Source organism: Neofelis nebulosa, chromosome 13 (genome assembly GCF_028018385.1).
Source record: "Neofelis nebulosa isolate mNeoNeb1 chromosome 13, mNeoNeb1.pri, whole genome shotgun sequence".
In the NCBI taxonomy this organism is placed as follows: Eukaryota; Metazoa; Chordata; class Mammalia; order Carnivora; family Felidae; genus Neofelis; species Neofelis nebulosa.
In genome coordinates, this window is record NC_080794.1 from 92,339,549 (window position 1) to 92,356,549 (window position 17,001).

The window sequence follows — 17,001 nt, forward strand, 5'->3', positions numbered from 1 at the left end:
CTGAGACCCTCGGCATTTCCTGCGTGACAGGGAAGGCGCCGAGCACTAGTTAGAGCAAGGAGATTCCCGGGGCTTCCAGACTGAACACCCAGGTGCAGGAAAGTTCCTGCTCCTAGGCCCACCCCTGGCCTTATGCCTCTTCCGTCCGGCTGTCCCTGATTTGTACGCTTTATAATAAACCAGTAATCTAGCAGGTGCTTTCCTGAGTTCTGTGAGTAGTTAGACTGAGGTATCAACTCTGAAGAGGGGGTCCCCAAATCGGTAGCTGAGTTGGAGAGAAATGCATGTGGCCTGAGGCCCCGATACTTGTGACCAGCATCGGAATCGGGAGCAGGCTCTTGAGGCTGAGCCCTGCGCTTGTGGGGTCTGTGCCGGCGCTGAGGAACAGGTGTCATAGCACTGAACTGTAGGACACCCGGCTGGTACTGGGGGACTGGAGATTTGGTTGTTGTTTGTGTGGGGAAAAGAAACCCTTCTAGTGAAAAGTGTCAAATAGGAGAAATGCAACGCAGGTGCATCTGTGCAAAAAGACGCACAGGCAGGCTGAGCTGGTAACGGAGACTGATCTCCCTCGGGGGTGGGACACAGCGTGTGGAGCCGTGTTCGCGTTTTACATGCTAAAAATGATAGGATAAAATCAGCCAAATGGGAGAAGGACCCTGAAACAGTGCTAGCAGCACGAAGCGATTCCACTATGTTTCAGAGGAGTGACACAGCCACACTGATGTGAAGAAGAAACCGCGTCACTTGAACACAGCATTTTGACGATCAATCCCCAAGTTAAAGACAGAACCCTAAACGAGCACCAGACTCTAGTTTGCACGCTTACTTGTGCCATGGTATGGGCTACCACTTCTGAAAAGGATTCCAGTGCGTTCTAAGACTAAGCAAATAAGTACATTGAGGAAAACAGGAACCAGGTTTCTCCCTGTTGGAGGATGGAGGTATCAGCGAGGAAAGGGGGAGCTGGAATAAACCCCGAGGTTCTGGGGTGGGATTAGAAGTATCGGTATGAACGCCTGGAGATTCGTGTATGTCGTAGGTGCACTCATAGATAGTCCATAGATGTATGGATATATTGTATTGATCAAATGTGGGTTGTGTCTGTACAGGTGTAGACACTTGCACACACGTGCACAGGTGTATACGTGCACTCACAGGGAGGAGGGAAATACGGACTGTGTGCGGATGAATGTGTGTATGTATGTATCACACCCTGGCTCTCTCCACTGAATGTGCCTGAAGCCACACCCACAACCACACCCAGATCTTGGTAGCTAGCACAAGAGGGGCCTGGAGCATCTTTGCTCCAGAAAGCTAGGAAGCTCCCGAGACTGATGAGGGCACGTCAATAGGATGCCTTCCACCAGCCCGGAATGAAACATGTGAACATAAGAATTAATGGTGGTAACAGATTGTCGCCTGTTGAATAAAACGGGAGAGTATGGGTCACACTGGTGTAAATAAATGAGGAAAGGGGGGCAAGGGAAATCTTTTCTTTACAGTAAGCCCATAGAATGTCAACCACTAAATGTAGGAAAAGTGCTGAATTTAGATAATTGCCACTTGGAAAATATAGTATTATTGATTCAGACAAGAATTGTCAATGGAGGGGCACCTGGGTGGCTCAGTCAGCTAAGGGTCTGACTCTTGATTTTGGGACAAGTCATGATCCCAGAGTCCTGAGATTGAGCCCCGCCCACCCAGGGAAGGGGCTGATGTGAAGAAGCCCCCCCCCCCCACCTCCAGCATGTCCGTGGTTTCCTTCAAACACCTGTCTCATCCACTTCCTGGTCACTGCCTGCTGTCCAAAGCCACTCAGACCCCTCACCTTGCCTCCCTGGGCTGGAGGCTGGAGGTCAGGGTCCCACACTCAGTCTGAGTGCCCAGCCCTCGTGTCCCCTCACAGGACTGCACTAGGGCCAAAAAGGGCCCCCCCCCCCCATGTCACCTGACACTGCTCAGTGCAGAAAATGCCTGTTTCCTTCCTAGTTCTGGCTGCACGAGTCTGCAAGGTTGTTATCTCTAACCCCAGCCCTTGGTACTAGGGCCCGAGCTTACCTCTCACCCGGTGGGAACAGACCCGAGGCCTCGAAGTGCTGTAGTGGGGGGGGGGGGGGGTGCTGTGGGCTGGGTCAAGAGACTGTTGCCAGTTCCAACATCCTCAGACCTCCCACCACCCCTCTAGCTCCAAGGCAATGGGAGATAGGGGTGCTCCAGGAGTGGGGACCCCTTTCAGACAGGGATGGGCTCACATCCCCTCTCCAGAGGCCCGGGCCCCTTGGAACCATGCATTTGCTCATTTCTTCAGTGACTTGTGCCTGTGTGAGGCGGTTGCCCAGAACAAGGGGATTCAGAGGCTCCGGTCAACGGGTTAGGTGTGTGAGGACCAGGCCCGGCAGTAGGAGGCGGAAGGGCCTCACTGGATGTAGGGCTAAGCAGCAGTCAGGGCTGGAGCCCAGCCCTGGATAGAGGCGAACTTACTCCTTTGCAGCCCGGCAGCGGTGGGCCTGTGCATGCAGGGCGCTGGCCTTCCCCCTCTCCCTGCGTGGCCGCGGCTTCCCGCTTCCCGGGGCTGCCTCACTGCCCCCACCCCCACCCCCACGGTGGCTGCTGCTCTTCCGGATCCTTCGGGGCTTCCTCCAGGCAGCAGAGGAGACACGAAGCGGGCGCTCACCCGGGGGGGGGGGGGGGGGGAGGGTGGGAAGGCAGGGAAAAGGTCAGCGGGACCAAGGAGGCTCAGGAGAAACAGAGGCCCAGGTGGATATGAATCTTTACTTAGAGAAAAGCAACAGAGCTGCAAGCTCGGGGGCAGGGGGCGTCAGCGAGGGGTCCTGGAAGCAGGGGCACGACCACGAGATGGGAGAGCGTCGGGCGAGGGCGGTCACAGGTGCCGGCAGGGGGCGCTGCCAAGACAGAGGGAAGCAGGGGCGAGAGCCGGCGCTGCGAGGTGGGCCCGAGTCCCCCCTCGCCGCCCACCTGCGTGGGAAGAGGTGCCAGGCTGAACCCCGTCCCCCGGCTTCCAGCTCACCGGACCCCCGCCCTGCCCACGACCCCCATGCCGCCTGAGCACACCTACCCGGGCTGCAGGTGCGGAGGGGCCATCACTGGGGGGCCGGGGGCGGGGTGCTGCCTGCCGCCTTCCGCGCCGCCTCTTTCTCTCCCGGCGCGGAGGGCTTCCCGGGGGGCTCGGTGGCCGCCGCCGCCGCCGCCGCCGCCGCCCCCGCCTGGGTGGGTGCCTTGGGTCCCTCCTTGACGGCGCGGTAGCCCTCCCCCCAGGCCGAGGGCGTCTCCGTGCCGTGCTTGCGGCTCAGCGGGTAGGCCCCGATGGCCGCCAGGATGCTGCGGTGGCGCTCGGGGTCCATCTCGGTGTAGTACATCTCCAGGGTCAGCGGGGTGCAGATCTTGTGCTGCGGGAGGGGGCGGATCAGGGCGGGGCCGCAGGGGTCTTCCCTAGGCGTGGCCCGAGAAGCGCAGGGGAGGCAGCCCACCTCCGTGCTTCCACAGGGACACCCCCCCTCCGCCCCCGCCCGAGCAGAGTAAGGTCGCGACTGCTTGCCCCACCCCAGACCCCCGTACACCCAGCTGGCCAGGCCTTACCCGGAGCAGGAAGCCGTCGGGGCAGGTGAACTGGTCATACCAGATGGCCTTGTACATGATCAGGACACAGCCCAGGAGCGCCATGGCAAAGGCGATCATCCGCGCTGTGGGCAGCTGCGGGAAGGAGAGAGACCGGAGCAGGGGGGTGTGAAACTGTTGGAAAGACCAGGGCGGTCTTCACACAGCCCCTCTCGCTTCTGTTTGGCTTTTATCTCAGAAACAACGGAGGAAAGGAGATGACAGGTGTCACTAATGAAAAATAAAGGGTTTTAGAAATGGTGTGCAAAAAATGATTAAAAAAAAAAAACAAACCCAAAACCATTTAGTGAACTTAAGAGCTAAAAAAACAGGAAGGGTGAAAATATTAGCTAGATATATAGCATAAGTGACTTTCCATAGTACGTAGAAAACCCAGGGGTCACTAAGGGAAAATGGACACACAGCAGGAGCAGGTGGGGCCCAGGGTGGCTCATGGCAGGAGCCCCTCTGAAGGCAGATGCTGTTCTCATCCACTTTATAGCAGGATGAAGGCCTCTGAACGGGGTGGTGTCCTGTCCCTCTCTCTTCCTGAGAGCAGGCGAGTGAGCAAGAGGTCCCGGCCCACCTGGCCCAGATGTGGCCACCCATGGCCTGCAGCCTCCTCCTCGCCATCTCCCCTGCCCTGTCTCCCCATGGAACTGACTGCTGGGCACCATGGGCCCGGGAGGGTTGGGTTACCCTGCGTCCTTCCTCAGGGTGGTTACAAGCCAGCTTCTGGGCCTCCAGGTCGGGGAACTTCTTTGGCTGGTCCGGGGGGGACAGCTGGTATTCTGTCTGTGTCTTGATAACCACCTGCGGAAAGAGATGGCCCAGGAGGACCCTGAACCGGGAGGACTGGCGGGGTCAGGCCCAGGGGTCAGCTCCCCGGCAGTGGTGTGGGTGCTGGCCATCTGCCAAGACTGCCTAGTGGCTCCACTGGCTACAAGCTGAGGCCAACGGAAGGTGGAGGCCAAAAGCCTGCTGGGCCGGGCGGCCCTGGGGCCTGTCCACACCACACAGGGAGCCCCTTAGTCTGGGGGCTGCAGTCAGCTCTCCCTGCCAGGCCAGGAGCTTCCCTTTTAGGTGCTCCACAGCTTGGCTCCTGCCTCCGGGAAGTCCACCCTGACTTCTCCTCGGCTCCCAGAGTCTTGAGGCCCCTACCACCTGGGGCACAGGCAAATAGTCCTGTGCTTTGTGAATGCTCCTAAGGGGTGAGCACTGAGCCTCCCCATGTGTCTACTGAGAACCAGATCCAGACCTGTGGCGGACTCAGCTGCTGCCCCCCCAGATGACTGGGAGGTGCTCCCACCCCCACGGCCCCCAGACAAAAGCTTTCAGCTGCCTGCCCCCTCCCTCCTGCTGGGACAAGTCCTGATGCTAGTCAGCTCGGCTACGCTAGAGCCGAGCCCTGCTTCTCACACATCCCTCCTGACAGCGGGTCCCCATTGGTCACCTGCCCCAGGACCCTGTTTCAGGCCCTCAGGGAAGGATGGGAATTGTTTGCTTGCTGAGCGCCTGTGGGCAGCACCATGGACTAGGCACTGTCTGCAAGATGTTGTAGAAGTCCTCACAGTGACCCCCGTTCATGGATGAGGAAAGGGTGACTCTGGGTGACCAGAGAGCTGGTCAGGTCACATGGATCACCCATAGCCGACTAGGGCTTTGGTCCAGCCCGGCTCTACCTCTGCTGGCTCTCCTGCACATTGGGGGAGGCCACATCTGCATAAAACTCACCCCACTGCCCTCTATGCACAGGGCAGGCTGAGAAGAGCCCCTCACCCCCTCATGCTGGTCTAGGCCCTCACCTGGTCCGGGAATGGTGGCTGGAGCTGGCTGACGTCCAGGGGGCTGATCAGAGGGACGCTGTCCGTGGTAGCCCCATCCTGGTCCCCGGGGTCCTTGCCCGGCTTCCCGGAGAAGCTGCAGCCCAGCTTCACCATGGTGATGGGTGGTCCTCGTCCTGCGCAGAGTAGACACAAGGTTACTGGCCACTCAGCACCCAGGAGACGTCCATGCCGGCTGCTGGAGGAGCCAGAGGGCCCCAGCTGACCCCAGCGTTCCTCACACCTGGGCCGGGACAAGCCAATCTCCCAGGACAAAGTGGCTGTGTTCGTCCATAGGCTTCTAGTCCCTTCCTGCCCTCTGGTCTCCCTTTGGGTCCCAGAGCCATGCAAGGGGTGCTGCCTCTGACCAGGGAGTGCCCAGACACACAACACCGGCAGAGCCGGCAGCTAGCCAACCTGCTAGCACATTCCAGCACATTCCAAGGGCAGCTATGTGCTCAACAGAAAATGATCCCAGATAGAAGGCTGGAGAGTAGGGTGGCCAGACTGTGCAAATAAAAATATAGGACACTTGGTTAAATCTGAATTTCAGATAAGCAATGGAAGTTTTTTGAAGTCTATGTCCCATGTAATATGCAAAATAGGACGTATCAAAAAGTTATTTGTCTGAAATTCGAGTTTAGCTGGGCGTCCTGTGTTCTATCTGACAAACCTCCTGGAGATGCAGGAAGTAAGGAAGAGGTACAGAAAGGACATTGGTGAGAAGATCCAAATGCTAACTGCACAGAGCACAGTAGTAGGGCTGGAATACCCTGACGAGAGACAGAAGACCAGCTGAGGACAGCAGAGGTGCCTGGAGGAGCGCACAGCCCCCCCACCCCCTCCACCCCCATCTCAGGAGCTCAAGACGATTTTACCTCTAGGCTGACCGATAAATAAGAACAAAGAAAGGAAGGGCTGCCCGGGGGGGCTCAGTCGGTTAAGCGTCCCACATTGGCTTAGGTCATGATCTCACAGTTCGTGAGTTCGAGCCCCAGGCCGGGCTCTGCACTGACAGCTCAGAGCCTGTTGAGATTCTCTCTCTGCCCCTCTCTCTCAAAATAAATATTTGTTTAAAAAAGTGATCAGTCTTTTCACCATAAGGAATACAGAAGAAAAATCACCTGGTCAACTTCAATAATACCTGGAGAAGTATTTGATAAAATTCAACATTTATTATTTTAATTATCTATTAGCACTTTAAGGGCAGAAGGAAACTTCCTTAATCTGATGATAAAGGTTATCCACAAAAACCTCTAAGCTGTCCTTATACAGTGTAAACAGTGAAAGCTTTGCCTTTAAGGTGAGGAAGGAGATATCAAGGCCTGTTATTATCAGTTCTATAAATCACAGCGCAGGAGGTTTTAGCCAGCTGTCGGGCAGGGAAAACGAATGAGAGAAAACAGGCCTGGACGAGATCAGGCCAAACTCTCATTGCTCACAGATGAAGCCCCTTGTATGTGCAGAACAAGACCCCACAGATAAGTGACAAAGGCTGAAGAGTGAGGCCAGCAGGGTCATCCAAGGTATTCAGGGGCCATTAGTGACAACAGATTAGGAAATAAGCTTTTCAAAGATTCTACTTAAGCGGTATTGGAAATATTAAACACTCAGGACCAGACTTAATGCGAAAATCATGGAAAACCTCAATCAAAACATTACTGACACTGAAGGAGACCTAAATTCTTTCAGTAAGTGGGGTAGGAAATGGTCATGGATTTGGGAAGGTTCTATGTTTAAAAATATCATTTCCCCCCAAACGTATCTGTAGAACCAATACACCCAATCCACAGCCCAAAAGAATTCTTTTGTGTGTGAACATGCCCAGCATCGTAATTTTGTATAAAAACCAAGGGGACAAGAACACGTGACCCCTTGAAAATGACCGAGGGGGGGGCGCCTGGGTGGCGCAGTCGGTTAAGCGGCCGACTTCAGCCAGGTCACGATCTCGCGTCTGTGAGTTCGAGCCCCGCGTCGGGCTCTGTGCTGACAGCTCGGAGCCTGGAGCCTGTTTCCAATTCTGTGTCTCCCTCTCTCTCTGCCCCTCCCCCGTTCATGCTCTGTGTCTCTCTGTCCCAAAAATAAATAAAAAACATTGAAAAAAAAAATTTAAAAAAAAAAAAAAAAAAAAAAAAGAAAATGACCGAGGGGTAGGATTCGTCCGCCAGGTGCAGCCAGTCGCGCAGCCTTGTGGTACAGATGCGTGGTATACACACGCCTGTGCACACGGACCACAGATTTATGACAGAGATGCCGCCTTTCGATAAACATGTGTCCACATGGAGAGCAAGGCACCGAAACCCCACCTCACACACACAAATCTACTCCATGTGGATGTAGCTAAGCTGGGAAAGCATCTGGAAGACACTACAGGAGAATGTTTTCCTGGTCTGGGGGAGGGAAAGAGTTCTTCAGTATGACAAGTAAGTACTAACCATCAAAGGGCTACATTCAATTTAAGAACTTCTGCTTATTAAAACACAGCTTCAAAGAATGGAAACAGAAAGCACGACTGGGAGATGTTTGCAATATGCAACTGGCAAAGGACTTGTGGGCTCGTCAACAAGGTACATTCAAACCCTAACCCCTGGCACCCGTGAATGTAACCTCACTAGCAAACAGGGTCTCTGCAGATGTAACCGAGTTAAGATGACCTCATACCGGACTGCAGGGGCCCTAAGCCAATGACTGGTGTCCTTACAGAAGGGAGAAATGTGGACGCACACGGGGAGATGCTCAGGTCCAGATGAGAAGGTTGGAGGGATGCATTCACAGGCCCAGGAACACATGGGGCTGCCAGAAGCCAGGAGAGGCAGGAAGGATCTTCCCTAGAGCCTCAAAGGGATCACGGCCCTGCCCCAACCTTCATTTCCGACTTCTCATCTCCAGAGCCGATGGAAAAATACATGTCTGTTGTCTTAAGCCACCTGCTTGTGGTAATTTGCCACAGCGGCCTGAGGAAGCCAACGCAGGGCAGATACCAAAATATGAAACGGACATCTCAAGTTGGTAAAGAAAAAGATAAACCCAATAGAAAAATGGACAGAAAAAGATTTCAATGGCCACGAATACTAAAAAGGTGCTCACCCTCACTAGTCCCCGAGGGAGATAAATTAGAACCAGCTTAAGGGGACACACTGAAGCCGTCAGGACCCAGGAGAGATGCCACACGGGTGGCGTCCGCTCACGTAACCCACTCAACGTCCGACGCCGAGCAGCCCTCACTCCAGCGTGGACACCCAGCAGAAGGACGGGTGGGCGTGAATGTGCACACAGCACCACACATCACCCAGAGTGACACAAGTAAATAAATGGGGGTGTTCCTACCCCGGAGTCCTTGGAGCAACGGAAGTGACCGGTCACAGCTTCACGCAAGAGCAGCCCTGAGTCCCACAAAACAACGGTGGCCAAAAGAAGCCGCGCGCAAAGGAAGGTTCGATAGTAAGAGAACTCCAACTGCAACCTTTAGGAACCAATCGGCGGCATTTAGAGACACGCACTCTGGGGGCCCCGGACCAATCGTTGCTCCTGTGTCTGGAGAGTCTGAGAGGCGGTGCCCGTCGGGGAGGGGAGCTGCGTCGGGGCTGGGTTGGGATTTCTAGTCTTTGCTTGGATGGTGGATGGCTGGGGTGCCCTTCTGTTACATTATTAGGCTGCACGTTTGTTTTATGACCTCTTGTGATGGCAGAGGCACGGCCACCCCATGCCCTCCCCCAGGATGTGGACCCTGGGGTTCCGCTGAGCAGACAGGGTGAGTCCCTTGGCAACTGTGCCCTGGCTGTCTCCCCACCCTCTTCCTTGTGAGGACGAAGGGCGGAGCCCCAGGGGCTGTGCTTCCTACCCTGGCCACTGCATGGGGCCCTCCCTCGCCAATGCCAGCACCCACCCTACACACACTGCGTGCTTCTGCAACCCCAAACTTCTGTCCTAGGGTGACTTCGCCACCCCCAAATGCGTCTCCCTGGAACAGCCCCACCAGCGCAGGTGCCCATCAGGCCCACAGGTGCCAGTCTCACACCCCAGAGGCCAGGCCCTGCTGTGGGTTCTGGATGTGAGCAGTCAGGGTGGGAATATAGAGGAGGAGCCCCTACCCAGAGGCAGAGAGGCGGAGAGATGCCCAGGATGGAGAACCTGCGAGGTGCTGGGCAGGGGGCCGGGGCTGTGTAGGACCGGGGGAGGCGTGGCCAGGAAGCAGCTCTGTGGGGCTGGCGAGAGAAGCAGCCGGCTGGGCAAGACAGGAGCGCCCCCATCGTGGATTTCCCGGGCGCCCCGGGGAGGGAGGTCCTACTAGGGCCCTGAGCTGGGGCTCCTCCTTGGATTTACGAGCCTGGCCCGGGCGCCCTTACAGGACGGCAAAGCGCCCCCCACTCCCACCCCCTGCTGGAGGGCTTTTCCTGAGGACAGTCTGGCTTGGCAGGGGATCCGCCTGGGGCACATTTGCACCAATTGGTTAGTCTGCAGGAGGACCACGCAGACCACGTCCGCGCTCGGTGAGGCAGAGATGGAGAAGGGACCATCCGAATAGAAACAGAGATGTCGGGCTTTCCAGTGCAAGGAAGGAAATGTGGCTCCAAAGCGCTGGGAAGGGGCCACGGAGGGAGGGACTGACAGGAGAGCCGGGGGCGGGGGGAGGGGGGCGGTGGGGACAACAAGAGCTCAGGGCTTGAGAGAAGCTTCGTGGGGGCGGGAAGGCTGTGCCTGGGCCTTCTAGCAGCGGAGCCCCGCCCCCCCCCCCCCATCAGCCTTCGATTTACAGAGGAGAGTGCGGAGGGGCACAGTGTGTCGCCTCCCGCACTCCCGTCAATCTGTGGTTGGCCACCCCCGCTGAAAGGCCGGGTGTGTGCGGGGTCTACACAGTCTCCCCACAGGAAGCCTCTCCCTATAAGGGGTTCCGCCTCTGGGGTCCTCTTGGAGCCAAACCTAAGCTCCAACTCCTCCGACGCGGTGTGACGTCCAGGTTACGTCATCGCGGGTTTCCATGGCAACGGAGGCTGGCGACGACAAGTCTTCACGAAGGAAAGGAGCCATTTGGGACCTTCTGGACCCTCCGCTTCTGGTTCCGTGCCCCTCCCACCAGGCGTAATGCTGGGGAGGGGGCTGGGCTGCATGTGGGACTCCCTCCCCCCGAACATTTATTTCCGTCGCTGAGACCTGGGGACCCTCTGGGAAGGCTGGCTGGGCTCATTCACACGACAGACACAGAACTCTGTGGAATTGGGGGGTCGCCCCTGCTGCTCCCACTGCCCCCCTCACTCCACCCTGCGCCGTAACTGCGTCTTCTTCAGCAGCTCATCCGCTCCCCCCCCCCCCCCCCCACCGCTGTGCCCTCCTGGATGGGGGCCGTGCACGCTCCTCTCCGACGTTCGGGGAAGGGGTACGGGATGAGCCGTGCGGGTGGACGGACACGCGGACGGCCAGGCGGGGAAGGGGCCCTCGGCTGAAAACCCGACCGAAGCCGGGCGGCAGGTCCGTGCGTCACAGACTCGCTTTGGCGCCCCCACTTCCCCCGCCCCCCGCGGTGTGCTGCGTCACGAGGAGAGGTGCGCGCCGGGGCGCCGGGGCGCGCGCTTGTGCGGGCTGGGCACGAGCGTGCTGCGCGTGGCGGCCGTGCATGTGACTGCGGGGCGCAGGGCGCTGCGCGCTCCGCACGGGCCTCCGCCCCCCGCCCCTGCCCTAGCCGCAGCCCCACCAGATGCCCTGCGGGCGGGTCGTGGGCTTGGCTTTTGGTCTAAGGGTCTGTGGACTGCAGGCCCCAGCCCCGCCCCGCGAGGCGCGAGCTGGGGGAAGCTACGTCCGCACCCAGCGGTGCTTTGGTCCAGCATCCCAGCCACCTGTGGCCCCGCGTCCTGGGTCTGCGGCAGGTGGTTCTGGAAAGATACCCCTCCGCGCGCCTGCCCCCGCCACAGCCACCCCGCTCTCGATGCCAGCAGCTCTTCCCCGGGGTCTGGTTCGTCTGACGCCTTCCACCTCGCTGCTTCTCCCACCCCCCTGCTCTCCCCCACCCTCAGACGCAACTGGCGCCCCCTCCCTACCCAGGGGACGCCCAGCTCCCAATGGCTCTCTCAGATCTGCAGGGAAGAGGGGCTGCGGTCACCAGCACGACCCCCACCCAGCTGCCCTGCTCTGCTGAGGGTGGGGGATCCGGGCAGCACGTCGGGTCTCTGCAAGGCTGGACACCTAGGGTTCTTCTGGAAGGTCCAGGCAGCGGCTCACCCCGCGGAGGCCCCCGATCCTCCGGGAGGCCTGGGGTCAGCATCCCCGCTCCGTCAGCAGAGACCCCAAAGGAAGACCCCGGTTCGGCCTGGCCGCCATCGGCTCAGCCGCAGTGCCCCCCCCCCACTCTCCCACCCCTGCACACGCACCTTGCATACGCGCCTGCACACGTACCTCACACACCCGTGCACACTGCCCCGTGCACTCTCGCCCCCCCTCCCCCCGCTCCACCGGGAGAAATGGGGAAATGGCTCACAGGCGGCTCCGACGGGCAGCTGCTGCAGGACGCGGTCGCAGGACGAGGGTGCGGAGGAAGGACGCGGTTCCAGACGCTTCGCAGCCGGGGCGGGGCGGGGGAGGGGCCGAGCCGAGAGCGAGGCTGCTGTTGCCTGGGCGACGCTGGTGGAGGGAGTACTTGCGTCTGCTGCAGCCGCTCCCCTCCCACGGTGCCCCCCCAATGGAAGCTGGGCCTGGGCTCCCCCATAGCCTTACACTCACACCTCACACACTCACACCACCTCGCTGCAGGGGGGTAGGCACCCTGGCGGGCCGAGCCCTGGCTGCTCCTCACCTGAGGGTGTCCAGGCCCTGCCCCACCACCCTGGTCAGTGCTCACACTCGCCGTCTTGCTGCCCTCGGCCGGCTGTGTTCGGGCGCGGCTGGTTTGGCCTCCACGTCCCCGGAGCAGAGCCTCCTCGTGTCTCCCTGCCTAAAACCCCTGGGCTGTCGGCTTTCCTAGGGGCCCTCCTGTCACCCTTGGTCACTGCTGTGCCGCAGCCCAGAGAAAGTGCTCAGGAGGCGTCTGCGCAGCGACTGGGTGCTGTGGCTGCTCTGGCGGGGGTCAGGCCGGGCGCTGTGGGGGACGGGGCCCTCTGGCTGGGGCCTGGCTGGGCGCTGTGGGGGACGGGACACCCTGGCTGGGGTCAGGCTGCGCATCCTGGCTCCCAGCTGGTGTAAGAGGGCAAGGAAAACAGCAGGTATCAGTGATTCATCCCCTTTTGCTGTTGAACAGTAGTACCTCGTGGTATGGATGGGCCCCATTTTATCCACTGATGGGCATCCGGACTGTTTCCAGTTCTGCCGTTGTTGACGACGTTGCCGTGAACGTTGTCTTATGTGTCTTCGTGTGGACGGAGGCCTTCACTTCCCCGGGGTAGGCACCTAAGAGTGGGATTGCTAGGTCAGGTGGTAGTTTACATTTAACTTAAGAAAATGCTAAACTTTTCCAGAGGGCCTGCACCATTTTACACTCCCACAAGCAAAGTATGAGGGCTCCAGTCTCCCCCTCATCATCAACACTTGTTACTGCCTGTCTTTTTATAACAGCCATCTGCATGGGTCAGTTAGGGCCGCTGTGACAAAGCACTATGGACTGGGTGGCTACACGTCGGATTTAGTTCCTGATATCGAGGTGTGGGTACGGTTGGTCTCCTCTGAGGCTTCTGTCCTTGGCTTGTGTCTTTGGATGGTGGGCCCTCTATGTGTGTCTGTGTCCTCACTCCCTTTTCTCAGGACACCAGTCAGAATGGATTAGGCCCACCCATATGACCTTGGTTTTGTCTGTTTGTTTGGGGGTTTTTTGTTTGTTTGTTTTTTTAGTTTATTTAATTTCTATACCCAACTCGGAGCTCGAACTCACGACCCCAATATCAAAAGCCACGTGCTCCACTGACTGAGTCAGGCACACTGAACCCCCCATGTGACCTCATTTTAACTCAATTATCTCTTCAAAGATCCCATATCCAAATACAGTCACACTCCAAGGTGCTGAGGGTTGGAATTTCAACATAAGAAATTTTGGGAGGAACAATTCTGTCCCTAGCGCTGATCTAGGACATGGAGTGATATCTCACTATGTTGTGAACCTGAATCCCTAATAACTAATGACACTAACCAAGCATTTTTTATGGATTTATTAGCCACTTACATAGCTTATGTGAAATACCTGTTCAAGTGTTCCTAATGCTTTTCAGTTGGGTTGTTTGTCTTATTATTGACTTCTAAGAACTCTTTATGTATTCTGGATACAAGTCCCTTATCAAATATATGATTTACAAACAGTGTCTCTCTGTCTCTGACTTGTCTTTTTCTTGATGGTATCTTTGGAAGTGCAAAAGTTTGTAATTTTGATGAAGTCCAATGTATCCTTTTTTTTTTTTTTTTTAGGTACCACGCTTTTGGTGCAATACTTAGGAACTGTTTACCTAACCCAAGCCAATGATAATTTTTTCATTTTTTTCTTCTAGAGGTTTTATAATTGTAGCTTTTACATTTAAGAATGATGTTTTGGGGTGCCTGGGTGGCTCAGTCAGTTAGGCTCCGACTTCGGTTCAGGTCATGATCTCGCAGTTCATGAGTTCAAGCTGTGCTGACAGCTCGGAGCCTGGAGCTGCTTCCGATTCTGTGTCTCCCTCTCTCTCGCGCCCTCCCCTGTTCACACTCTGTCTGTCTCGAATATAAACATTTTTTAAAAATTAAAAAAAAGGAATGATGCATTTTGGGGGCGGCTGGGTGGCTCAGTCGATTGAGCACCCACCTCGGCTCAGGTCATGATCTCATGGTTCATAAATTCGAACCCCGCATTGGGCTTTGTGCTGACAGCTCAGAGCCCCCTTCGGATCCTCTGTCCGCTTCTCTCTCTGCCCACCACCTCCTCATGCTCTCTCTCTCTCTCAAAAATAAATAAAACATTAAAAAAAAGGGGGTGTCTGGCTGGCTCAGTATGTAACGTCCAACTTGGGCTCAGGTCATGATCTCACAGTTCATGTGTTCGAGCCCCACATCAGGCTCTCTGCTGTCAGCGCAGAGCCTGCTTCGGATCCTCTGTTTTCCTCTCTCTCTGTGCCCCCTCCCCTGCTCTGTCTCTCTCTCTCTCAAAAAAAAATTTTTTTAAGTGATGCATTCTGAGTTAACTTGTGTGTGCAATGTAGGTTACAGGTCTAAGTTCTTTTAGGGTTTTTTTGCATGTGGGTATTTGCTTGTCTTGGTATCTTTTGTTGAAAACACTAACCTTTCCATATTGAATGTTTCTGACATCTTTGTCAAAAATTGGTTGTCCATACGTGTATGGGCTTCCTTCCAGACCCTTAATTCCACCTCACTGCTCCGTGTACAAACCCGCATGCCTCTGGCATGTCCTTTATCACTGTGCCATGAGAGCAAGTTTTGAAATGGAGGTAGTGTGTGCCTTCCAGTTTTGCCCATTCTTTTAGAAAGTTGTTTTGGCTCTTCTGAGTTTCTGCCTTCTCACATAAATTTTAGGATCAACTTGCAGATTTTTGCAAAGAATCCTGCTAGGAATTTGACAAGAATTGCACCAAGTCTGTAGATCAATTTTGGGAAAATGGCTATCTTAACAAAACCGAGTTTCCCAGTCCGTGAACCTGGGACACGTCTCCGTCCATTTAGAACTGCAGTTTTCTCAGCACTAGTCTTGTGCTGCTTTTGTTAAATTAATCTAAGTGTTTTATTATTTTCAATGCTATCATAAATGAGCTTTTCCCCTAATTTCATTAAAATTGTTCATTGCTAGTATGTAGAAACAATTGATTTTTGTATATTGATTTTATATCCTGAGATCTTATTAAACTCATTTACTTATTTCTACTAGTTTTTTTTTTTTGTATTCCTTAGAACTTTCTAAATATGGGGTCACATCATCTGCAATAAAGACAGCTTTATTTCTCCTTTCCAATTCAAGCATAATTTCCTTCTTCTTGCCAGGTTGTGCTGCTTGAAATTGACAGGACAGGGGCGCCTGGGTGGCTCAGTCTGTTGAGCATCCGACTTTGGCTCGACTCATGATCTCACAGCTCGTGAGTTCTAGCCCTGCGCCGGGCTCTGTGCTGACAGCTCGGAGCCTGAAACCTGCTTCTGCTTCTGTCTCCCTCTCTCTCTGCCCCTAACCCACTCGCATTCTGTCTCTGTCTCTCTCAAAAATAAATAAATATTAAAAAAAAAAAAAAAGGAATCGACAGGACAGCGCTAAAAAACGGTGAGAGTGGACATGTTTGCCTTATCCCTGTTCTCAAGGAGAAAGCCATCCACCATCTTTCACTGAAATGCGATGTTCACTATCCGACATCTTTCTAGTTGGAAGTTTTTATCACTTATGGATTTGGATTCTGTCAGATTATTTTTCTGCATCTATTAAAATGACCATGTGTTCTGTGTTCTATCAGTATAGTGTAACATATCAATTGATTTGTGAATATCAAATCAATTTTGCATTCCTAAAATAAATTCCTTTTTATGTGTTTTAATATTTTATTAAGAATTTTTGTCAATGTTCATGAGGAATCGTAGTCCCTAGTTTTCCTTGTAACGTCTTCGGCTGCCTGTGGACTAAGGGTGGCGCTAGCCTCCAGCGCTCTCCTCTCCTGCACGGTCACACCAAAGGGCTGCTGCTCCCTCTGGGACTCCGCCCGCGGGTCCCTAACGTCTCCAGGAGGAGGTCAGCTGTGGGTCTGATTGCGGGTGCTCTTCTGGGGGTGCTTTTCTCTCGCTGCTTTCTATATATATTTAAAAAAATTTTTTTAACATTTGTTTATTTTTGAGAGACAGAGACAGAGCGTGAGCAGGGGAGGGGCAGAGAGGGAGACACAGAATACGAAGCAGGCTCCAGGCTCTGAGCTGTCAGCACAGAGCCCGATGCGGGGCTCGAACCCACACACTGCGAGATCATAACGGGAACTGGAGTCGGACACTTGACCGACTGAGCCCCCCAGGTACCTCTCTCTTGCTGTTTTCAAGACTTGCTCTGTCTTTAGATTTCAACAGTTTAGCTGTGTCTTTGTTTGTATCCTATCTGAGTCTCACTGAGCTTACTGGATCTATGGTAAATGCATTTCATCGGGTTTGGAATGTTTCTGCCGTCGTGTATTGAAATATTCTTTCTGCCCCTTTCTCTCCTTCCTCTTCTTCTGGGAATGTATCTGTATGTATATGTGCGTCTGGTGTGTATATACATGTGTACGTGTGTGTGTGTCTGCATGTATGCACGCTGCACGTGTGAATGAGATACGTGTGTGTATACATGGTGTGTGTGCGTAGGGTGCACGTGTGCATGTGTGCATGCGTGAACGGTGTGTATGCATGTGCTTGACATTGTGGTCTCACGGGTCTCAGAGATGCTGTTCATTTATCTCCTTTTTTTTGGTCTCTTCAGATTGGATAATTTCTATGGATCTGTCTTTGACAGTTGATCAGACTTAAAGATATTAAGTACTTAAATGTGTCTTCTACTAAACCTTCCAGTGAATTTTTAAGTTTTAGTTATTGTGTTTTTTAATTCCAGAATCTCCACTTGATTCTTTAAAAAATTCGGTTTATTAAAATTACTTAAGAC

The 17,001-nt window shown here is 54.8% G+C and overlaps 1 protein-coding gene across 1 annotated transcript; it reads right to left on the reverse strand.

Moving 5' to 3' along the window:
- Nucleotides 1–2,756: 2,756 nt before the first annotated feature.
- CALY (calcyon neuron specific vesicular protein) lies at nt 2,757–12,042 on the reverse strand. The gene is made up of 6 exons (XM_058698238.1): nt 11,911–12,042; nt 5,424–5,578; nt 4,318–4,431; nt 3,601–3,714; nt 3,080–3,410; nt 2,757–2,906 (listed from the first exon to the last, which is right to left on the reverse strand). The coding sequence occupies exons 2-5, from the start codon at nt 5,556–5,558 to the stop codon at nt 3,105–3,107; spliced, it is 669 nt and encodes a 222-aa protein (XP_058554221.1). The 5' UTR covers nt 5,559–5,578; nt 11,911–12,042; the 3' UTR covers nt 2,757–2,906; nt 3,080–3,104.
- Between the last annotated feature and the right edge of the window lie 4,959 nt (nt 12,043–17,001).